Here is a 24497-nt window from a genome sequence, read left to right as displayed (position 1 = left end):
AACTTATTTTAGAGTTCTCTTCCCCTGGAACAGATTTCATGTTCCAAATGAGGGGGGCTGTCGCTGTCTTGGTGTGTGGGGTTGCATCAAATTCCCCTTTTTTGCTCTGTTAAATTGCTGCACCAGTCCACACTTGACCGGTGGGGATCTCATTCTATTATGACTGTAACTGTTAGCTGCTCCTGGCATTCTCTAATCCCTGCTCTCCTCTCTCTGTCCCCCCCCCACACACATCCCTTGTGGTGTGGGGGGTTTGAGTTGTCAGCACCTGCCTGGTCGTCGGTCAGCCAACGCTGGAGTCTCCCGGTCCTGTCCTACATCTATAAAGTTGAATAATGGATTTTGGTGTTTTAAAAACCCATCGACACTGTATGACTATGTTTAGCCTGTGTTCTGCTCCTCTCTCTCACCAACCGTCTCTGGAGGAGGGGATCCCTCTCTGAATTGCTCCTCCCAAGGTTTCTTCCATTTTTTCTCCTGTTGAGTTTTTTGGGGAGTTTTTCCTTGTCTTCCTTGAGGGTTTAGGTTGGTTGAGGGGCAGTTCTATGGGCATATGTGAAGCCCTCTGTGACATGCTTGCGTGTAAAAAGGGCTATACAAATAAATTTGATTTGATTTGTTACACAGAACATACACTAAAAACGCATACATTCTAATGAATACGTTTTTAAAAGGAACGTAAAATATATATTTTTCAAGCGCTGCTCATTGTGAGTGTTAAACCAGAACATTTCTGTCTTCCATCCCATACTTCGAGCACAATCACATGAAGAATTGTACAAATCGCAAACAGCTGTGAAATCACGTGACTGTCGTCAAACGTCTGGTCACGTGATTGCGTTTGTTGACGATCGTGGCTGCATTTGTACAATGAAGGCTTTCCCAGTGCCTGGTGCAATGTCATCGCCTTCCTAGCTGCCGTTTAGGGAACAAAAGTTTCACGTAATTCCCACTTCAACCGCTTTACATTCAGTAATGCATCCGCGAGGGTTCCAGTGAAGGAAGAATCAGAGATAAATCAATGTTATTGGTGTAAAAAATGAGAAAATAGGCTACAGAATCCGCCGACAGTAAGGATACCTCATGAAGCTCATGTGCCGATACTGCTCTCTTAAGGTAATGTAGTGCTGTTTATGGAAATGTATAATTCTTAAAATATAATACAATGTTTTTAGACTATTCAAGAAAAAGCAACGAGGTTAATTTATGGAAAAATCTTTGTTTAGGTCCCTCGCATCGCCAGAATCCTCGGAATTGACAGGCGTGTCTTTTGTCCAATCAGTTAGGCCAAGGATATTATGTTGCAGCGGTAACAGACAGGATTGGCAGGCGTAGTTTCGAAAAAACGAAATGGGTGTATTATTCCATGGAATACATATAAATTAGTTTACAGTTTTATCAGATTTCATGAGCTTCCTATCACCATGGGTCTTTTGATATCAACACTGGATTATTATGAGTAGTTGCTTACAGTGGCAATTATTTGTTTATATATTCTACTGTTGTTTTACTCCTATTTTGTCCTTAAAATATGTTTTATATTGTTTAAAAGTAGAGATTTGTCATCCCATTGAAAATGTTCTTCTGAAATAGAACTGGGCCTTCAACTTTTAATGAATGAAATGTAGTCATCCTGCAAATCAATGGCACTAGTATTTCTCATTGATGGTCAGTGGGTTGTTTATTGGCTTTATTAGATCACTCATGAACAATGACACAGTGAACACATTATCTTTAATTAGACAGATGATGCCACATGATCTTACCTCTTTTTTAATTCTGTACCATCCTTAAAATGTGACCTATTATTATTGGCATAAGACCATTGGCACAAATTTTAAAGGTTATTTTAGACTCCCCTTTTTATGTTTCTAAAACAGCCATTCACAAAAGGACACTATTTCTATCCCAACAGGCAGTCTTCGTCTGGAGAAAATGCAATCAACTGATTTATACCTAAAATACATTTGGTGTAATCCAATGGGCTCTCAATAAAAGCTCTTCCTGACAGGGTATAAGGATATATAACACACTCTGCCATCTAGCCAGCCTACATAAGTGTTTTGTCATCAATTTGGGGGAATTTATAGCTTTCATGGCTGCAGGAAAACCCAGCTGCAAGTAAAGGCAAACAATATTTGCGTTCTTGACTGGATAGGGTAGCTCTGTGGGCTGCATATCACAGGAGGATGGCTATCCGTTTACATTTTATATCCATACATACAACCACATTTGGGGAAAGTTCAATGATTTAGAGGTTTAGTGGAGCAGGAAGCCAGGTGTTGTTGTTTTTTGAAGAGATGGGTCTTGAGTCTTGGCGTTCCCTGTGCAGGAAGCAGCAAAATATTGTTACTACTCAAACTTATTGTAAGTCTGAATTGTCAAGTATCCTGTCCAACTGGTTTGACTCCCTTTGGCCCCCACTTTGCTCAACAGGCCTGGTGATAAACCTGTTTCATTTGAAGTTCACTTTGCATAATGCTGTCATCAATTCTTCTGACCCTATTTGACACACACAAAACCTGTCTCGACACAGTGTTTAGACTTACAATAATTTGAACCAACTGGGAAGCTGTCCTGTGCTAACTTCCAGTTCCCTGTGTTTAGCCTAGGTTTCAAGGTCTATGTTGCTGGTATTGTCGAATGAAAGTTGGTGCAGGGTCAGCAGGGTGTTCCGCTCTTCAGAAGCAGGAGGATCGGTCTGTGTGTGAACTCTGTAAGAACTTTCTCAAATCTGTGTCGTTTGTTTAATCTGGAACATGGCCTATCTCAATGTCTTGCTCTCTTTTCCCTGGCCAGGTACTGTAGTTCTCGGCCACTCTCCTCTCAAAATGGCAATCATCCGGCAGTTTGGACTACTGCTGTGGAAGAACTACATTCAGCAGGTGGGTTTCTATGGGAAGGGGCGTAGAAAAACGGGACATGAGACTGTATTTTCATCTCTACTGTGATCTTTTGTGAAACTTGTCCTAGCGTATTGGATTACAGTCATATTTTCTACGAATACTGCTACACTAGTCTGTGTAGCAGTATTCTAATGTGCAGTACAGTGTCACTGTTCCCATTGTATTGTTAGCTGTGAATATTTGCATGATTTGAGATAATGCAGCTGTTATTCTGTCTTTTGCAATGACATGGGCTGAGCAAGGTATGTATAACAGTTTGTGTCTAAGGCTCTTACTGGCTGTTACCGGCTCATAAGGAGATCATGTCATTTGGCAATCCTCCACAACATTCAATTTTTGCTGATAAGTATTTCACATGACATGCTGTGTAGTGTCTCCAAAAATAGTTGCATCATATGACAAGTTCAAAGGTTAGCCTCCTTGTGGGGTCTGCATGTTTTCAGTTAACTTGTTGAGTTACTTGTCAGTTATAACTTGTTTGTCAGTGTTACATATAATATAATTCATATAACTAATAACTGATGTTCTTTGCCTCATCTGCTCCACTTGAAATGGGGAAACCTTCCATTGAAGGGATGCTGAAATGCATCAGGTTGGGATATTTACCCCCAGGAAGATAGAACATGAATATTTGTTTCACAAGTCATTCAATATTTGCTTTCAACTTGCTTATAAGCTAACTTGTATCTTTGTGGTTTCGCATAGCTACTCTGTATCAATGCTGTAGGCTCATACAGCATGTACTCACACGACTTATCTGGGCTGGTGGTTGCACAATGCAAGCTCACTACAGACTAACACAAACTGAGGAGCCTGCCGATCTGATTGGCTAGTCTGTCCCGGAGAATGTTGTTGCTCCATCACCCTTTACCCACTCCCACTGCTCCAGTTGTGGCTGTTGCTAGGAAACTCCTGTGAGAGCAGGCAGGAAGGAAGTGGGGGCTGTGTGTCTTAGCTGAGATGCAGGCACCGGAGGGTCACGTAAGGTACTGTAGCCCCCCCCCCCCCCCCCCCCCTGTGTTTGAGTTGTTTAAAAGGTTACCTATTTGTCTCATTTCGTTCTCGTTGATCACAATCTAACGTCTAGCATGGCTGGATGGGTTAAAGACTGAGCACTCCACACAAAAGATACCAGTCCTGTCATATCACATCCATGGTTTTATTTTCCAAAGGAAGGATGGTTTTGTTTTTTAGAGAGTTAATCGAGGTGAGACGTATAAAACTGACCAATGGAAATAGAATTCCCAAAATACTTTTCTTGGGACACTCAGAGTGGGAGGAATGTTGAAAAGAGGTCAAAACTTCTGTAGGCCTACTTGAGCTAAGAGGCTATAATGTAAGTGTGTAATAAACATTTCACCAATTCAACCTTGTAAAGCTGCACTTTTTTACATCACTGGTAAACCAATAGGATTTGTGTTGTCCTAAAATAATTCTATTGTGCTAAATAGGTTGTATAGTCCCATTTATAAAAGCAGTTAAGGCTGAATGGCTTACGTAACTGGTGATAATCTTTATGTGGTACATCTATTGCTGTTATTGTCTGGTGGTATGTCTTAATTTCATGCTCTATAAATGCCCATCTAGTATTCATATAAGTTGTAGTTTAATTTTAATGCTTGTTCTCTTTGTAATGTGTGGTAACTTGTTCGTAGAGGACTACCTTCCTATAGATATTTGCTTGAAGCCCAGTTGTGCAGGAAGTAACCTGATTCAACACATCAACTAGTTAATTATTGCTGTCAAGTTTGCTAGTTTTGTTTGAGCAACAACCTACAAGGAAGATAGCTCTTCGGGAAGAGGGTTGTAGACCATACTGTAAATTGTATCAAGTGACTCTAGGCTGTGTAGCTAGTGTCATGTTGTGCTGCCTGTGTAGTTTTCCCTGTGGACCTGAATCTAAGTCTGCCCTGGGTCCTAGAGACATCTGGGAAGTGGCCAGGCCTGACTGTCTCTGTGTGCTCAACCCACATGCGCACACACACACACACACACACACACACACACACACACACACACACTAACTTGTTCCCCCCTATCACTCATAGGCTCAGCTAAGCTGTGATGTTTACATAAGTGACAGTACCTCAGACACCTAAGTTTTTGTGCAGCCATGATTACATCAATTGAGATAAGGCATAGACCTAGAATGCCTGTAATCCAATCACTCATCCTTGGAAGGCATTTACAGAAACTGTGTGTAAAGGCTCTTTTAAAATACACTGTCAAGTGTAACCACTTAAAGATGGCAAGACGGCAGTGAGAACAAGTGAACTGTGATCCTTTATGTATTAGTCACCCATTAAAAAAAAAGGTAATGCTTGTTTGTTAAGGGCAGATTCCTGAGGTTATTGGACACACTGGAGTAAACTTGGCAGACACTCGTGCCTTTTGTTGCAACTGTGAGGTTTAATATCCACACTCACCTGCAGATGAAACAGTGTCCCAGTCATTGACCTAACTTCTCATTGCCACTCTCTGCCTTTTTGTCTTCTCTCCCTTTCTTTTAAACATGTATTTCATGTAAAATTTTATATTTCCAACAGAGGAAATTTGGTTGCAGCCAGGTATGAAAAAAACAAAAACAATCAATCCATCATAATACATGGAAATACAGAATATAGGACACAGTGACAACAACACAATACCGCACAGTGCAAGATCACTTCTCGGACAGAGATGATTTTATGACCCTCCTCCTCCTCTTCCTGTCTACATTTCATGATTCAACCCTCTCCCCCCTCTCTCCCCCCTCTACAGAAGCGTCAGATTCTGGTGACTCTGGTGGAGATCGCCCTGCCGCTCCTCTTCTCCGCCATCCTCATCGTGCTCCGCCAGCGCATCCCCTTCAAGAACTACCCCAATGCCACCGTGTACGAAAGCTTCTCCGTGGACAGTCTTCCCAAAATCCCCAGTGCGCCCTTCCAGCTGGCCTACGTTCCAGGCAACGCCAGTGTGGTGCGACGGGTGGCAGAGGATGTGCGGCGCAGCCTCAACTCCATCAGCTCCGGTGGGTGGGCGGCAAAGGGTCAGAGGTCATATGTCGGATCTGGCACACTTTCCATTTTTGACTTTCCATGTGTACCTTCCTCAAAGGAGCACAGGTTCGGTTGAACTGGGATGGGATGAACTCGTTTTCTCCTTTGCAAAGGAGACATGGGGGCTGTTTGCTTATCTTGCTCTCTCACCCATCCTTCCATAGCCTGTTAGTCTGGTCCCACAGAGCCCTCACGCACACCAGCAGGAGAAGGTATGGTATGGAATGAACTAGGCATGGTCTGGTTAGTATGAAGGACAGATGGGTATGCAGGCAGACAGGTATTCTGTCACTGATAGAGGCAGACAGCAAGTAGGCCATATTCTAATTACACACTTGTTGAACCTGTCCTCTAAGATCCCAGCACACACTCAATAATTCAGATGGCTTCTTTGGAGAAGTGAGGATTAAGATGAGGAGGGGCACAAGCAAGGCTCACCATGTCACACTTACAATATAATGTCACAATTATGGAAAAATTCTGATTTAAAACCACAACCTTCGACTGGTTGGTCTGTCAAGGAAACAGTCCAGAGGAGCAGAACCGATAATACCAATGTACAGTACCAGTCAAAACCACAACCTCTACTTGTGCTTACTGCAAATGGCGAATACATTAAAACATTTCCCACTTGTAGGAGCCCTGTATGTGCATTAAATAGGTGTTCAGTAGTGAATGTGAGTGTATTTCAGTGTATGAGGGTCGAGTTTGAATTATGGCCTACACGGCCCCTCGTGTGTGTGTTGCATGTTTTGACATGTTTGCTGACCCTAGAGTGACTCGTGTGTGTGTGTGTGTGTGTGTGGTGTGTGAGAAACTGCCCTTCACTCCAGTCTAGACATGCTTTGTCTAGACCTCAAAATACCTTCACTTGTGACAAGATTACCACTGATTTCCAAATCTAGTGATGTAAGTATGGTCAGTCAATAAGACTCAGTCAAGAGCCTCACCACCCTACCTTTTGACTTGTATTGATTTACTTTTGAGGTCTGTTTGCTGCCTATGATGTTGTGTGTTTTTAACCAAGAAATGTATGAGAATGGGTTTGTTTAACAACGACATTGCAGAGCTCTTTGTGATTTAGAATCAGGAAAAGAAGAGATTGAGTCTGCAGGCCTGATGTGAAAACCTGCTGTTAGAGAAGTTGTATTCACACTTCAACCAATGTCTTTGTGTGTGTGTGTGTGTGCTTGTGTGTGTGTGTGTGTGTGTGTGTGTGTGTGTCCCTGTGGCCAACAGTGCGCGGCTTTGAGACAGAGGAGCAGTTTGAGGAGTTTGTGAGGAACGACCCCCTGGCAGGGAAGGTGCTGGCAGCCGTGGTGTTTGAACACCCCTTCACCCACGACGATGAGCCCCTCCCTCTACAGGTCAGCACGACCCTAGTGGTTCTTGTACTAGACTGGACAGCTACCTAAAGAGGATTTAACCAGATTTTAGTATAACTAGTTAATTACCCACTGAACAGTAGAGGATTGTGGAGGCCATTACTTACTGGTGTTTAAGAGGAAGTTTCGGGGAAGGGAATGGTAAATTTAGAGGTGAGAGATGTGAGGTCGAACAGAAACCTTTGAAATGGTGTTGCACCTATTTATGGCCCCGAGGTGATTTCAATAAAACCTCATGAAACGTCTTAGAGAGGTTTGAGCATTTGAATACATCGACGCATTGTAAAAACAGATCTTTAAAAACGGATATCGAGAGCTGGTGGTGTTGTTAAGCAGGAAGTGAGACGGGGACAAAGGACCCGTTTAACTGCACACACACAGTGGTTCTTCCTGTGTGACGGGTAGCACACACTTGACTGCACCTAACCTTCTGTCAGTCTGAAGCCTGTTAAAGGACCTCACTGTCTACCCTTTGTGGAAGATCATTTCTCAGTACACTTTTTCTCTCTTTGACCCCTTCTCCTATCGCACCTCTTCTCCCGCTCCTGTTGGGGTGCAGGTGAGCTACCACCTGCGTTTCACCTACACCCCTCTCAACGCCCCACCCAAGGAGAAGTCTGAGCTCAACCCCAACAATGACCTGGACTGGCACACCCTCAGCCTCTTCCCCCTGTTCCAGATGCCCGGGCCCAGGGAGCAGTACGACCTCCAGGGGGGCACACCCGGTGAGCATGGACGGGCACACGTGCGCACACGTGTGCGTGCACACACACACACACGCGCGCGCACACAAAGTGAAAGGTAGAGTCACGCCTGACAGCAATCAGGATGTATGAACTCTGTTTTAACGCCCAGAGGCTGAGAGGTAACAGAAGCATGTAGCAGTCTGAAGGCACCTATTAGTTCCCTACTGTTAACAAAAACTGTCATTTTTTTGGCTGAGGCAATGGCAAGAGCCTTGGGGGGGTCCGATGGCTGAGCGGTTAGGGAGTCGGGCTATTAATCAGAAGGTTGTTGGTTCGATCCCCGGCCGTGCCAAATGACGTTGTGTCCTTGGGCAAGGCACTTCACCCTACTTGCCTCGGGGAGAATGTCCCTGTACAACTGCAAGTCGCTCTGGATAAGAGCGTCTGCTAAATGACTAAATGTAAATGTAAGAGCCAGTAGTTCTACATATGTATACTGTACTCCGAGTACAATAGGATCTCTCTTCTGACACACGCTGGCTGTCAGGGGGCTTGGCGTTCAACGAAGTGGCCTTATCTTGAGGTGGCAGAGCCAGGGTTGTTACAGGCTGGTGGGCTGGGTGTTTGTAGGAACTGGACCTTGTCAGCTGTCACGCCCATAGAACCTTTCACCCTCCACTCTTATCCAAAGTTCCTCTGTCTGTCGGATGTTACTGTCCGTCTGTCTGTCTGTATGTCTGCTGCATTAACACTACATTGCTACGTTCCCCAGGTCTGCCAATAACAGCAAGACAACAACAAATCCATGAATGTAGATTCAGAACCAAACATGTAAGGTGGTTCTTAAAGGTCCCATGACATGAAAATGTAACTTTAGGAGGTTATTTAACATTAATATGAGTTCCCCTAGCCTGCCTTTGGTCCACCAGTGGCTAGAAATTTTGATAGGTGTAAACCAAGCCCTGGGTATTCTTCTCTGCCTAATGAAATGAAACGCTCCCAATTTGAAAATGTTCCTCTTATGTCGTCATAAGAGTAAAGGTTACCTCCCCTTTCTTTGCTTTGCCCGCCCAGAGAATCTGGCCCTCCAATGAGAAAATGAGCTACTACCGTGCAAGTGCGATATCGTTTTTTCCTCGAGAGACATCATGGCTTGCAAACGACCGAAGCATGGCAGTTAGCCCCGCCTCTTTCCTCCTCATGGCATTTAAAGCTACAGACTGGCTGTAATTCTGAACCAAGGCTGAATTTCGGGAAACAGACTTCAGATACAGTATTAGGGGACCCCTAAGGCCTATATAAAAGCATCCAAAAACAGCATGTCATGGGACCTTTAAGAGGCCTCTGCTTTCAGTCACCTTCTTTTCAGTTTCCTCCTAGACTGTCCTTTTCATGTGATTGCACAAAAACTGTCAGTGTGAAATGTTCGTTTTGAGGAGAGGGAAAGCCCCTTGTGGAAAGGACCATTAGAAGAAGTAACCCCTCCCCCCCCCCTCCTCCTCCTCCACCCCAGGCTACCACCGTGAGGGCTTCCTGTCGGTGCAGCATGCCGTGGACCGGGCCATCATGCGCTCCTTCAGCAGCAGCGGCGCGGCCGCCCTGCTCGGCCAGACCAAGGTGGTGCTGTCCCGGTTCCCCTACCCCGCCTACATCTACGACGTCTTCATCCTGGCCATCCAGAACCAGCTGCCCCTGCTGCTGGTGCTCAGCTTCACGTACACCTCCCTCAACATAGTCCGCGCCGTGGTGCAGGAGAAGGAGAGGAAGCTCAAGGTGGGGGTGTTTTCGAGACGCAAAGAGGGAAAAAGAGAAGGAGTTGAGGGACTGCGTAACGTGTGTTCGTGTGCAGGGGATAAAGGGGGTCCGAGTTGGAGACGGATTGTGCTCGGATGTGAAAGACTGTGTGTGTCAGCGTCGACCGTGCCAAGCTAACTGTGTGTGTGTGTGTGTGTTTCCAGGAGTACATGCGGATGATGGGCCTGAGTAACTGGCTCCACTGGAGTGCTTGGTTCCTCATGTTCTTCCTCTTCCTCTCCATTTCCATCCTCTTCGTCACTGTGCTCCTGTGTGTCACGGTAAGAGTCCTTCCCAGGTGCAGAGGGGCATTCCACCCAAACAGAGACAATGCTGTCATTGAAGTACACTTAATAATAGAAACACTCTCCTCCCTGCGATGGACACAGCTGTGTAGAAGAAGCACATACTACTGACCTATAGCATCAGCGTTTACACCAAAGGGATGCCTTTTCTAAAATGTTGCATGCCTGAAGGAATCTAAAGTCTGGAGTTTGTTCAGGATTAACAAAGTGTGTGTGTGTGTGTGCCTTGTCTAGGTGCACCCTAACGGAGCAGTGCTGACCTACAGTGACCCCACACTGGTCTTTGTCTTCTTGCTGGTCTTTGCTGTGGCAACCATCAACTTCAGCTTCATGATCAGTGTGTTCTTCTCAAGAGGTGATTGGGAAATGTCTCGCTTGTTTAGGTCTGAAATGCTGGGGTATTCCGTTTACACGCCTCTCATGGTTGATCTGGTTGTTTCTATCGACTGTCCTCTTTTGACCTTTGGGGTGTGTATCTGAGAGACACTATCTGAGTTTGTTTGTTCAAGTGTGTCTGTGTCTGCTATCAATGCTTAGCCTATGTTAATTGAATTCTCTTTATTACCCTGCCTATTCCGTCTTGGTGCAGACCAATGGCGTTGCCAGGCCTTATCATTATGCCTGGCTGTAAAACTAAAAGTCAAATGTTGGTTCAGCCTAACACAACATTCCTTCACGAAGACTGAATAGCGTCCATATCTCCCTGTCTCTCTCTTTCTTACTGTACTTTCTTTTAATATCTGTACATTTCTAATATCAGATAGCAAAGCCAGATCCTACTAGTAAACAATGTAGTACTGGATTATTTGTTTTAAACGATTTAAATACATTGTGCCCCAAAACGTTGAATGAAGTGCTTTACAAACAAGGCAAAGTATATGAGATACGTGTGTGTGTGTTTTCCTCTGTGACAAAAAGAATCCATTTGCACACAAATGAGCTATTAAAACCTGAAACGTACAACCTCACATGGAACCGTTTTAAACGTTCTTTTTCCTGTTCAAAGTCCGACCTTAACAGTTTTTTCCTCCCCCACATTTTCTTCCCTCCCGGCGTTCCTCTCCAGCCAACGTGGCGGCGGCAGCCGGGGGGTTTGTGTACTTCCTGAGCTACTTGCCGTACGTGTTCCTGTGGCCTCGCTACGACCTGCTCAGCCACGCCCAGAAGGTCTCCGCCTGCCTCGTCTCCAACGTGGCCATGGCCATGGGCGCCCAGCTCATTGGCATGTTCGAGGGCAAAGGTCCGTTTTGGAGAACCAGCTAAATAATCGATCTTTTTGGAGCTCTTCATTTCACCTTTTTGGCCTCTTGGACAAATAATAAAAACAAATGTTTCTAACGTTCGAACGTACCGCCCTGTCCGTTCCACCTGCCCCTCCTCCTCTCCAGGCACGGGGATCCAGTGGGCAAGCCTGTTTGACTCGGTGACGGTGGACGATGACTTCTCCATGGCCCAGGTGCTGGGGCTGCTCCTGATGGATGCGCTGCTGTACGGCCTGGTGGCCTGGTACGTGGAGGCTGTGTTCCCAGGGGAGTACGGAGTCCCTCTGCCCTGGTACTTCTTCCTGCTGGTACGACCGCCACAACCCTGGCCTCACACACACACACATGCAGCAACATCGAGACACACACACACACACACACGAAGACTCAAGAAAGACATTCAGCTTAAACGTCCTGCATTGTTTTATTTCTTGAAACGAAATATCCATTCATCCGTCCTTCTTTGCCCAGCCGTCGTATTGGTGCAGCAGCCCTCGCATGGCCTTGCTGAATGAGAAGGAGGAAGAGGAGGATGCAGAGAAGGCTATGAAGGGGGAGTTCATAGAGGAGGAGCCGTCAGGACTGGTGTCTGGGGTGAAGATCAAACACCTGGCCAAGGTGGGCACAGGTCTCCATCACTACAGGAGATCGTAGGCTTGCACGATGAAACAGACTGACGTGTCTCTGTGTTGTGGCGGTGCCTCCTCTTGGCAGGAGTTCACTTTGGGCAGCAAGACCAGGAAGGCTGTCAAGGACCTGACGGTGAACATGTTCGAGGGCCAGATCACCGTGCTGCTGGGACACAACGGAGCCGGGAAGACCACCACGCTGTCCATGCTGACAGGTGGGGAGCACACACTCACACACACACACACACACACACACACTCTCACACAGGCTATGACTGTTTTTCTTCACTATAACCATGCAATGTTTTTTGTTGTGGTTGGTTTCTCTTGAATTGTGTCCGCCCAGGTCTGTACCCACCTACCAGTGGGAGGGCCTACATCAATGGCTATGACATCTGCCAAGACATGGCTCTGATTCGCCGCAGTCTGGGTCTGTGCCCCCAGCATGACGTTCTGTTTGACAACCTCACCGTCAGGGAGCACCTGCTGTTCTACGCCCAGGTACACGCTCCTCCTCGCCACGCCTCGCCTCGCCCCGGCCCTCAGAGACCGATGCCTCCGCTGAGCTTTCTAGCGTTTCACCCTCCTCTTCCGTTGTGTGTAGTTGAAGGGTTACCCCCGGCAGAAGATCCCTGCGGAGGTGGACCGGATCCTCCATGTCCTCAACCTGGAGGACAAGCGGCAGGCCCGCTCCAAGACCCTGTCTGGGGGCATGAAGAGAAAACTGTCCATCGGCATCGGCCTCATCGGAGACTCCAAGGTCAGAGACCATGTCTGTCTGTCTGTCTCTTTATCACTCACACACGTTGTGTCACTCTTAAACGTTCTCACCCAAACACCCTCTCACATGCACTCTCCGACTCCCTCACACTCGCACACGCCCTCAAACTCTAACCCCACCCCCCCCCCCCCCCCCTCCCTCCGCCCAGGTGGTGATGCTGGACGAGCCCACGTCGGGCATGGACCCCTCGGCGCGGCGCGCCACCTGGGACCTGCTGCAGGGGGAGAAGCGCGGGCGCACCATCCTGCTCACCACGCACTTCATGGACGAGGCCGACCTGCTGGGGGACCGCATCGCCATCATGGCCGGCGGGGAGCTGCAGTGCTGCGGCTCGCCGCTCTTCCTCAAGAACAAATACGGTGAGGGGACGGGACGGAGGGTGACGGCGGGGACGACAGGGCTGAGAGTTTCAGCACATGCGTGTGTTCACGAACGGCTTTACTCATGAGTGCCCCCCCACCCTCCAGGTGCTGGTTACCACATGGTGATCGTGAAGGACGCGCTGTGCAACGTGTCGGAGATCACACGCCTGGTGCACATGTACGTTCCCAACGCCACGCTAGAGAGCAGCGCGGGCGCTGAGCTGTCCTACATCCTCCCCAAGGAGAGCACCAGCCGGTAAGACACACACACACACACACACACACACACAAGGATTATTAGGATAAGGCATACTAAACATAATGGGAGTTAAGGTGGAATGTGTTTTTGCCCTTTTATCACAATACACGGTATTAAAACGGATCTCTACTACTTGACAGGTTTCATCCACACACTCCTACCCCCTCCCAGCATCACCTTTGTCATCCCTCTCCCCTAAAACCCTTCAAATCAGTTGCTATTCTCATATCGACCGCTTTCAAGGAAGCTCTGGAGGATGTTTTCAACATATGAGGAGAATGAGAGTAGATGGTGTCATAAGATGGCAGTAGAGTATTTGGTAACACTTTAAAATAATAAAAAGGTCCGTTGTTAACGAGTAGCTATGCAGGAAGTAATAGGTAGTACTACATTAACACCAAACTACTACCAAACTACTATTATCCAATATGGAACCAAGATTAACTAAGCAGTAAGTAATAGCACATTTAGTACAAAGGTAGTTCCTTGGTAGGTATTTGATTACTACTAAATAAGTGTATCCTCATTGAGAACTACTTGCCAAATATGACCAATTAAGAAAGAATAACCAATTAATTACTAATCACAAAAGTAACATGTCTAAAAAGTTTTTACTCTTAACATGGTCATAACATGTCAGAAGCTTGTGCCTCAAATGGGTTCTTTGTGGAAACCAGTTTATGAATATTATATCCCCCCAAATACGTTAGCTACAGGTTGAAATTGTGACTACTATTCTTACCAAAGGATGAACGTATGTTCTCTGTTTATTTCAAACTTAAACATAGAATAATACAAATAATGATAAATTTTTTAACATTTTAAATAATTAGGAATTGATGCTGACACGCTCATGATTGGATTAGTTCACTATTATGACCTACGTTTTTTGCCAGGCCCTTGTAAAATGATCCCCTTCTCCCTCCTTCTCTGTCCAGGTTTGAGCTGTTGTTCGCAGAGCTGGAGATGAACAGGGAGGAGCTGGGCATCGCTAGCTATGGAGCATCCGTCACCACCATGGAGGAAGTCTTCCTCAGGTACACACACACACACACACACACACACACGTGTACACTGATAGACACACACAAACACACAGGCATCCATCAAAGCTTGGCATGAGTCTGTGACTTCACTACTCCCTAGGCTCCTCTGTTTTGGACAGTAAAACTCTTGTACAATAACCTTTACGGAATTAATTAAGCCTTTTAGTAAGTGCAGTTAGTTCTAATTAATGTCACCTGTGACACTTAGTAGTCATTTCCTGTCACTGTGTGGAGCTCTACTTGGTAGTTCTGTCTTGTCGAAACTCATGTTCATCTTCCACCCAATTAATTAATCTGTGCTAGCCACAAACGGCCACTGCAGCTGCCAATGCTCCCTTGTTATTTTCCAGAAAAGAAGCAGTTGCCACCAATCCCCCCCAATCTCATTCAGTCATCATTGTCTTCTTAAAGACAGACACACAAGGAAGTACCAATGGGGCCTCTCTAATGAACTAGATTTGATATGGCTTCTCTAGAAGAGTAAATGAATGAGAACTGCTTCTTTCCCTTTCATGAACTGTACCGTTTCTCACGCATGACGTTTTTGCTGTACTTTTTCCTGTCCTTTTATATTTTGCGTGTGTGTGTTTCCAGGGTGGGTAAGCTGGTGGACTCCAGTCTGGACATCCAGGCCATCCAACTGCCCGCTCTCCAGTACCAGCACGAACGGCGCTCCCACGACTGGACCACGGACGACGCCAGCAGCATCAGCGGCATGACCGACGTCACCGATTTCACCGACAGCGGCACCCTCATCTCCGAGGACTGCTCCAACATCAAGCTCAACACGGGGGTGAGGCACCGGGACCGGGCGGGTCAAACCATTCCTGCAAGGTGGAGGCCTCCTATGTTAAACCCTTTCTCTTCCCCCTCGCTCCCCCCCCCCCCCCCCCCAGGCCAGACTCTACATGCAGCAGTTCTATGCCATGTTCCTGAAGAGGGCGCTGTACAGCTGGAGGAACTGGAAGGTGATGGTGGCCCAGTTCCTGGTGCCCCTGGTGTTTACCGTGCTGGCTCTGGCCGTGGCGCGCTCCTTCCCCGGGCACCACAGCGCCCCCATGCTGCGGCTGGCGCTGGGCCGCTACGGCCCCACCACGGTGCCTGTGGCCCTGGAGCCCGGGGCAGGACAGCTGACCGCTGCCCTGGCTGACGCCTACAACCTCCAGCTCTCTGCACAGCAGGCCCATCTGAAGAACATCACAGGTGTGTGTGTGTGTGTGTGTGTGTGTGGGGGGGGGGGGTTATTTGAAGAAACCCTAAACCAATTATGTACTATTTAGATAAGTCAAGCCTTTTATTAAAAAAAAATTAAGGGGGAAACGCTCAAAGTAATCCAGTCCTTAAATATGTATCTCTCACAGTTTGAGTGGCTGGTTTAGATGAAAGCCAGGTAATTAATCCTCATCCCCCTATCCTCTCCTCCTCTCCTATACAACCCCCCCCCTCTCCCTCCAGACTTCACAAATTACGTGCTGACCCAGGCCGAGCGGGAGGGCGGGGCCTTCAACGAGCGCTGCGTGGTGGGCGCCGCCTTCCGTGGCGCCGTGGTGACGGAGATCACCGCGTACTTCAACAACCAGGGCTACCACACGGTCGCCACGGCCCTGATGATGGCGGACAACGCCCTGTTCAAAGCGCTGGCGGGACCCAACGCGTCCATCCAGACGGGCAACTACCCCATGCCCCGCAACCTGTCTGAGAGCGCCCAGGGCCAGATCACCGAGTGAGTGGAGAAGGGCGGAGGGAAGGGGGTACGGAGGAGAGGTGCATGAGATGAACGCAGAGACTCAGGCGCGAGACTGCTTCGATAAGGACGAGGGAGGCTGATAATAGGGAAGTGGTGGCGGTATCGAGAAGTATTGACCACAGTCTGGCATCATCGATCTGGGGGAGAGGAGTGGAGGAGGAGAATAAAAGGAGAGAGGTCCGCAGAGCTGAGGATTGGGTTGTTGTAACTGTGGAGAGGGATTTGGCCGCAGTCCACAGAAATTGCATGCGCACACAGGGTCGCGGGGATTGCGAATTTCCACTTGTTCTCTTTTGTGTTTGGCTTCTCCCTCTCTCTCAGCTGACCTCACCCTAACCCATGTATCATCCGTCCATCCCCAGGGGCTTTGGCATCGCCATAAACCTGATGTACGGCATGGCGTCCCTCTCCAGCACCTTCGCCCTGCTGCTGGTCACCGAGCGCTCCGTCAAGTCCAAGCACGTGCAGCAGGTCAGCGGGGTGTACCTCTCCAACTTCTGGTTCTCCGCCCTGCTCTGGGACCTGGTCAACTTCCTGCTGCCCTGTGTCCTCATGCTGGTCAGTCAGTCAGTCTTTCTCTCTCTCTCGCTCTGTCACTCACTCACTCACACACACACACACACACACACAGGCTGCTGTAGTTTCTTTAATAGTCGGTTTACTTGAATCATTTCGAATCCTGCTTGACTAGGTGTCTGCTGTCCTTTTTTCCCTTGTTCTTTCTCTGTCACTCCCCCCTCCACCCCACCCCCGTTCAGGTGGTGTTCCAGGGGTTCGGGGTGAAGGCCTTTGTGGAGCACAACCACCTGGTGGACGTGCTGCTGTTGCTCCTGCTGTACGGCTGGGCCGTCATCCCCCTCATGTACCTGCTCAGCTTCCTGTTCTCCACCGCCGCCTCCGCCTACACACGCCTCACCATCTTCAACATCATCAGCGGCACCGCCACCTTCCTCAGTGTCACCATCATGACCATCCCAGGTGAGGTTATGAGGAACACCCCTGTGCCCTTGGTTTATCCTCCCCGGTCCAATTCAACTACTGGTTTAGTTCCCCACTGGGAGGGGAAAATCAATTATTGTCAAGTCATTTGACCTTTTGTTCCAAGAGTTGTTTTGTAATTGTAAACCCTTTTTAGTCTGTCATCAGTTTTGTCGATATGTTGGATGCTGCTTGAAAAGATGGTTGCAAGACTTAATTGTTTCTAGATAATGAACCATTTAGTGACTCAACTCTGACTCAATCATCCATGTATTTTCCCCCTGCCTCTGATCCCTTTCTCTTCATCCATCCATCCATACCAGAGTTGAACCTGCTGGACTTGTCTCATCTCCTGGACAAGGTGTTCCTGGTCTTCCCCAACTACTGCCTGGGCATGTCCATCAGCCAGTTCTACCAGAACTATGAGCTGCTCACCTTCTGCACCTCCAACCCTTTAACTGAGGCCATCTGCAAGATCTACAGTAAGGGACCCTTGGAGGGGCGCTGGGGATTGCAGTTTGAACCAGGATATTAATTGTAGACTTACTTTTTAGGGTTAGTTAGTCAGTGGTGAGAGATTGCGATTATTACCACTGTTGTCATCAACATGATAAAGTATTTTCTCTCAGCGGTAGGAAAGTTAACCCTTGGTTGACCCTTCCCAGACATCACCTACCAGGAGAACTACTTCTCCATGTCTGAGCCTGGAGTGGGCCGATTCCTGGTGGCCCTGTCCCTGCAGGGCCTGGTCTTCATCCTCCTGGTCTTCGCCATCGAGCTGCAGTGCGTCCGGGCCATCCGCCGAGCCCTCTGCTCCCTCTGCTCCCTCTGCTGCCCCCGCTGCACCCGCCGCGGCAAGGTGAGAGGGGTTGAGCCACGTGAGGACGTCGCTTTCCTCCGCTGGGCGTGGTCTGTGCTAACGATCACTGATGCGGATTTGTTCGAATGGTTTTGTAATGTGTGTGTGTGCGCGTGACAGCTGGCTCTGATCGAGGACGCAGCTGTACAGCCCGAGGACAGGGACGTGGCCGAGGAGAGGAAGAGGGTTCTGGAGTGTCACCCCATGGTGGAGTCTATGGTGGGGAGTCCACTCATACTGCACGAGCTCAGCAAGGTACACTGTGTGGTTGTCTGTGTGTGTGTGGTTGTGTGTGCGCCTGGTCTTCATGGTCGCCTCTCCTCCGCGCCTCTCAGGTGTACAGCGGTGGACAGCCCCTGCTGGCGGTGGACCGTCTCTCCCTGGCGGTGGGGAAAGGGGAGTGTTTCGGCCTGCTGGGCTTCAACGGCGCCGGGAAGACCACCACCTTCAAGATGCTGACCGGGGACGAGACGGTCACCTCCGGGGACGCCTACATAGACGGATACAGCATCCTGAGAGACATCAAGAAGGTAGGAGGGGGGGGGAGGGGGGGGGGGAGAAGGGAGAGGAACGAGTGTACCGGGGGGGACACGTGAGAGAAGGGGACTGGGATACAGAAGGCATGGATGTCGATAATCCCCCCCCCCCCCCCCCCCCCCCCCCCCCTCGTCCTGTGTTGCAGGTGCAGCAGAGGATTGGCTACTGCCCTCAGTTTGACGCGTTGCTGGATCACATGACGGGAAGAGAGACTCTGAGCATGTATGCCAGGCTGAGGGGGATCCCAGAGAAGTACGTGTCGGGGTGCGTGGAGAACGTCCTGAGGTCCTTACTACTGGAGCCCCACGCAGACAAACTGGTCCGCAGCTACAGGTGAGCTGTGTGTGTGCGTGCTCTTTAGCTGACGTGGTCAATTTAATGTGTTCATCTGTTGAATTTTCCATTTCAAGAGTATTGAGGAATGCACAATCCCAACAACAATCCCAGCCTTAGATCATTCCTCCCTGTTTTTTCTCTCCCACCATTCTCACCATTCTCTGACTCCCCTCCTTCCTTTCCATTTTTTCTTTTCTCTCTCTCTCTCTGCCTTCCTCTCTCCCCTGCCTCTTCGGTCAACAGTGGGGGCAACAAGAGGAAGCTGAGTGCAGGCATGGCTCTGATTGGGGGACCTCCAGTCATCTTCCTAGATGAGCCGTCCACTGGGATGGACCCTGTCGCTAGGAGACTGCTCTGGGACGCCGTGACCCGCACGAGGGAGTCTGGCAAGGCCATTATAATTACCTCTCACAGGTGAGCGTCACATGCATACTCGTACCATTTTTGTTTCCTCCACAGTTCAGCGTCTAGAATGGATGGCTGAAGTGCTCACTTTCACTACCTATTTTCTCTCTCTCTCTCTCTGTCTCTGTCTCTGTCTCTGTCTCTCTCTGTCTCTGTCTCTTTTTGTCTTTCCACCTCCCTCAGTATGGAGGAGTGTGAAGCCTTGTGCACCAGGCTGGCAGTGATGGTGAGTGGTCAGTTTAAGTGTCTAGGCAGCCCCCAGCACCTTAAGAGCAAGTTTGGCAGTGGCTACACCCTGCTGGCCAAAGTGCGTGTGGAGGCAGAGCTGGAGGACAGCGACCTGCAACTCTTCAAGGACTTCATCGAGGGAACCTTCCCAGGTCAGACAGGCCTACCCTTTTGGCCCTTTTCCCATACTTTCAATGTGCATCCCTCCTTCTCACCTTCCGATGACACATCGCATGATGAGACGGGTTTAAGTTGAGTAGAGAAGCACACTTTTATCCAACATGAAGCCAGAGTTGAGAGACTGGCTTTAAGAAAGCGAAAGACAGAATGTCATTTTGGTAGATTTGAAAAAAGTTTCTGGTTCAAGAGCGTAATGCAGGTTCAAGAAGGGTCCAACATGGCTACTAATAATGCAAGATGTAGGTGTAATGTCTTGTCACTTCCTTGTCGTAACAGGAAGTCAGCTGAAAGATGAGCACCAGGGGATGGTGCACTATCACTTGACGGACAAGAAACTCACCTGGGCACAGGTAATTGATTCTATTTGGTGGATATAGGACCTCACCAGAGAGATCCTAGCCAGTGTCACAACTTTGTATTTTATCAGTTTGTGGATGTTGCATATTGTGGGGTTTAGAGACAATAGCTGAAAGGTGGATGTTTACAAATTCCCTTTTTGTAAGTCTCTGCGTAATCACTTGACTAAGAGATGAGATGTTTTGAATCTTGCACTCCATAACGTCAAATTTAGCCTTTTCCACATACGCGCACGGCAGAGGATATTGTCTCTCTGCTTTCACGAGGCTCAACACTGATGGGGTGTGTGTGTGTGTGTTTTGCTCCTGCTGCTCAGGTGTTTGGCACTCTGGAGGCAGCCAAAGAGAAGTACAGTATCGATGACTACTGTGTGAGCCAGATCTCCCTGGAGCAAGTGTTCCTCAGCTTCGCCCAGTTCCAGCACTGCACTGACGACAGGAGGAAATAGACCCCCCCCCCCCCACCCCCCCCCCCGCCCCGAAACAGGAAGAGGAAAAGGAGGGGTAGCCTTCCTGTTTCCCCCTGTTGTGTTCATCTGTCTGAGCGACTCTGCACTTGGAATGGCTAGGCCTGTGTACATGGATTTGTGGAGCCTTTGTGACGCTCTACTGGGCTGTGCTCAGTGTACGCACACACGCATTTGCGACACACATCAACACGTGCGTGTGTGTGTGTGTGTGTGCGTCTATATACACACACAGGCCTAGACCACTGTGCAGGGCTTGAGCAGGGGTTTGGTCAAATGAGTCCTTAAATGTTGCTCCATTATGTCTTTTGGGTTGAGTTGGAACCTACACGTTTCGCTGCATCTGAAAATAAGTCTACTATGCTCATGGTCTACCTGGTCATTGTGTGTGCGTGCTCATGTGCGTGCTACAGACTGGTGTATATGTGTGCACTTGTATGCCGCTGTTTGTGTTATTTATGATTGGTTTGCTTTCTAAAGTACTGTGCCAAGTGGACAGACCTGAGGAAGGAAAATCACCCTCTAAAACCAGTCTGTGTGACTCAGTAGAGACCATTCAACACCTAGTAGGTCCACCCTTTGCCTTATAGGCTAATGGGTTTTTCCCTTGTTTGGTCAAATGCCTGCTAGAAACATCTGATCATGTGCCCAATGGTAGCTCAATCTTTAAGCAGAATGTAAATAATAATGCAATGTATTCATGGTACTGAAGCCTTTTAGCGATCCAGATAATTATCGCAAAGTTTTTTTTAGGGGGCATAAGCAAATGCATGCCTTGCATGACATTTAACTAAGAAAAGTAAATAAAAAGAAGGTCCTTTTTAAATTACCGATTACATCTGTCAAGACAGATGAGGGTCAAAATGTTTGGGCTTGTTTGGCTCCTGTGGAATGACCATCTGCATCTCCATACTTGCTATTCTTGTCTTCTCCAGACGAGGTCATGGATAGTTACCAGACCTGTTAGTCTGCTAGGTTATATCAAAAGTTTCGGAGCTCAGATGTCCCCAAAGACAATTGTGCAACAAGGCATCGGATGACCCTGTATCAATTACGTAATAGTTTTGTTCCTCATGCTGCTACTGTGAAACTGAATGACTCATCTTTGACAGCCAGTGGAAACTGTGTTTCTTGACTTAACACAGAAGAGTTGCCTGTCCATCTGACCTGTAGGCTCCTTGTCAGCAGAGCATCAGGCTACATTTACATTTTGGGTTGGGTCATTTAGCAGACGCTCTTATCCAGAGCGACTTACAGTAAGTACAGGGACATTCCCCCCGAGGCAAGTAGGGTGAAGTGCCTTGCCCAAGGACACGACGTCATTTGGCAGAGCCGGGAATCGAACCGGTAACCTTCAGATTACTAGCCCGACTCCCTAACCGCTCAGCCACCTGACTTCCTGTCCATTAGGCTATCCTAAAGGTCATCCTCACATGTGACTGGGCTCCTTCATGGAGATCCTGTCTTAGACATTCAGTTAAGTGAGCTCCTTGGGTGTTTGCGTGTGTTGTGTTAACCCTGTTCTGCTGCAGCCTTGCATTTCACCATCCATTAATGTGTGTCCCCTGCCTTCCTCTGATTCACACTACTACAAGCCAATGTTATTTCATGTCAAATGATTACGTATGAGAAGTTTACCTGTTGATTCACGGAACATGAATGAACTGCTACTGACCAATGCAAGGAGGAGAGCCCTCTCTCTACTGGAAGGTTCACCTCCAGGAAAGCAGCATCCAAGCAGTGTCATGAAAGTCACTTTCTTTTGGACCACAGGGGATTGATTTGTTTGTTTGCGTCTACTTTATGTAATGTAAAGATTAATTTGCACTTTTATGTAAGAGAATTCCGGACCGTAGCCCCAAAATATCTGACTTAGTTTAGTATAAGAACCTGCTTCTCTTTTTGTCTCCTATGTCCTTGGGTTCCCAGTTCTTTAAAAGAGGGATAACATCAGTTATAGTTTTCACTCTCTCTGGCTATAAAGATGGTTGGGGTAGAACATCATCTGAGCTTTCAAAATACTTGTGTAGATGCATTTTGAATATTGATTAAGATTGTGATGCTTCATTTATCAATGCAGCTGGCCAGAGAACCACCTGGGCCCCAGAATAACCGTACTATAGTTCCTTGGCCTTCACTTCCTGTGGTCAGGTTATCCTGCATAACTTGAATGAGCCAACTATGGCCCTTCACAATCTCCTCAGGACCTGAGTTCAACGTACACCTTTCTGTCATGACTAAGGGCATTTCTACTGTCAAAGCTCAGTCAATCCATGCTGCAAGTGAGTTTAATGTATTTTTGTTGTCGTTTTCGAGCAAAGCATATGACACTGTGTGTTGGCACTACTACAGAAGTGGCAGTTGGACTGGTGACACCTGTGGTTCAGCTGCTGACTGGACCAACTGCTGGGAGAGGGGAAATGGTCCTTGAAGAAAAGACATTCCTGGAAGTCACTGTTGTCATGATGGGGCAAATTCTTTGTGGTGATCTATATCACCTATGGGTGATATAGGGCTCGACAGGTGGGTTACATTCCTGAATGTATATGCACAGTACATTTTTAGACATTAGTCTGTGGAGCTACTCCTCAAGATAGAACAGACACATGGCATTTTGAGTTCAGTTGATGTGAAACTTGAAATGTGTGAAGATGCTGAATATGATTAAGCCTAAACCTTTCTCCTAATCTATCATATTTAAAAAGGGAATATGTAATTGTATGTACTGTACTATGGAATTAACATTGTCTACTATATATGTATTGCTATTCTTTTTTTTAATTTTTATTAAATTTGCTCTATGCAAGTGGAAGCAAAAGCAATGTATCTTGTCTTTGATGTGAGATGCAGGTTTTCCACTCCATTCAGGGCTGGACTGGGTCCTGGCATGTTTGCTCAGACCGGCCCACCACAATCGGTCGGAACACCACCCACCAGTACACCATCCTTGCGGTCCCTGTAAATATCTGAGCCACTGCATCTGACACAAGAAAGGGAGGGGGAGGGGTGGAGCCTGTTAAGAGATGTGATTGGGCCAGCCCAGTGTCAGTATGGAAAATGAACCAATGGGCCGCTGTTCCTGCTATATGGGCTGGTCATTGGCCAATTTCAAGTTTATTAAAAAAAAATTATATATATTAAATATCATATATCGGCCCCAAGTGCGTCGGCCCACAGGGCATTTGCCTGATATGCCAGATTACCAGTCCAGGCCTGACTCCATTCATACAGAAATCACAGCCGGCGGAGTCATGAACCAACATGTTCACACAGAATAGGCCTAAGTCTTACTGCAACTGTCTTATTCAGTCAGGGGTGTGAATCAAGCTTTTTACCAGTATCTGCTAGGATCTCTGGGAGGTGCCAAAAAAAGCTCATATTTTGCTAAATGCCTGGCAATTCTATACAATACCAGCTATGTATGTTTGTATGCTGACTGGGTAGAGACTCTGACTACGATCATGTGGTGTTGTCGGCAGTTGGGCTGAGTTTGTAAACGTAGAGGTTTCGTGTCTGCCTCTTATTCACCAATAAAACATGACACCCTTGTGAAAAGACTGAGGCCATGCAACTGCTTTCATCCAGGCTTGTGTCCAACAATAAAAAAAAACATCCGGAGGCTACCACTTATTTGTAATTGAGGGAGCGTCGCCTTCTGTGCAAGAAATACCAGCAGCGTATCAAGGTAACAGGCCAGAGAGTCTATTTTGTGCTGAGCTCTGGGAGTTCTCTTCAGGTGAAACGCTGCGCTCTCACTGGTCACTTTCACCCAATCGTCTGATTACAGCGGAGAAGGGGCGGGACAAATACTTACACATTTGCAAGAGGTTATGGAACAATTATTTCATATTATATAATTATTCCAGACTTGAAACAGTTTTATGCTTCCCTTATGTGTGTCACTGCCACCGCCGTGCCCCACTGTGTCCCTTGGGTTTCCCCTGTCTCCCT

General features: G+C 47.7%; 1 protein-coding gene across 2 annotated transcripts; it reads left to right on the top strand.

Moving 5' to 3' along the window:
- The first annotated feature begins 862 nt into the window (after positions 1-862).
- abca3b (ATP-binding cassette, sub-family A (ABC1), member 3b) lies at positions 863-23900 on the top strand. 2 transcript variants are annotated; one of them, XM_062447942.1, is made up of 31 exons: positions 863-1116; positions 2800-2885; positions 5667-5916; positions 7184-7311; positions 7889-8054; positions 9529-9788; positions 9974-10090; positions 10349-10469; positions 11181-11354; positions 11503-11684; positions 11848-11994; positions 12091-12220; positions 12352-12506; positions 12610-12765; positions 12935-13145; positions 13254-13404; positions 14346-14444; positions 15048-15246; positions 15350-15656; positions 15909-16176; positions 16563-16758; positions 16959-17178; positions 17502-17660; positions 17844-18037; positions 18158-18292; positions 18373-18567; positions 18720-18907; positions 19154-19324; positions 19499-19695; positions 20000-20073; positions 20397-23900. In XM_062447942.1, exons 2-31 carry the CDS (start codon positions 2832-2834, stop codon positions 20526-20528), a joined length of 5136 nt encoding a protein of 1711 aa, XP_062303926.1. In that variant the 5' UTR covers positions 863-1116; positions 2800-2831; the 3' UTR covers positions 20529-23900. The 2 variants fall into 2 exon arrangements, with proteins under 2 accessions (XP_062303926.1, XP_062303919.1); XM_062447935.1 differs by lacking the exon at positions 863-1116 and adding an exon at positions 2698-2716.
- The last annotated feature ends 597 nt before the right edge of the window (positions 23901-24497 follow it).

The sequence above is a fragment of the Osmerus eperlanus genome, chromosome 2, assembly GCF_963692335.1.
Source record: "Osmerus eperlanus chromosome 2, fOsmEpe2.1, whole genome shotgun sequence".
Taxonomy (NCBI): domain Eukaryota; kingdom Metazoa; phylum Chordata; class Actinopteri; order Osmeriformes; family Osmeridae; genus Osmerus; species Osmerus eperlanus.
This window is presented reverse-complemented; position numbering and strand designations above follow the sequence as displayed.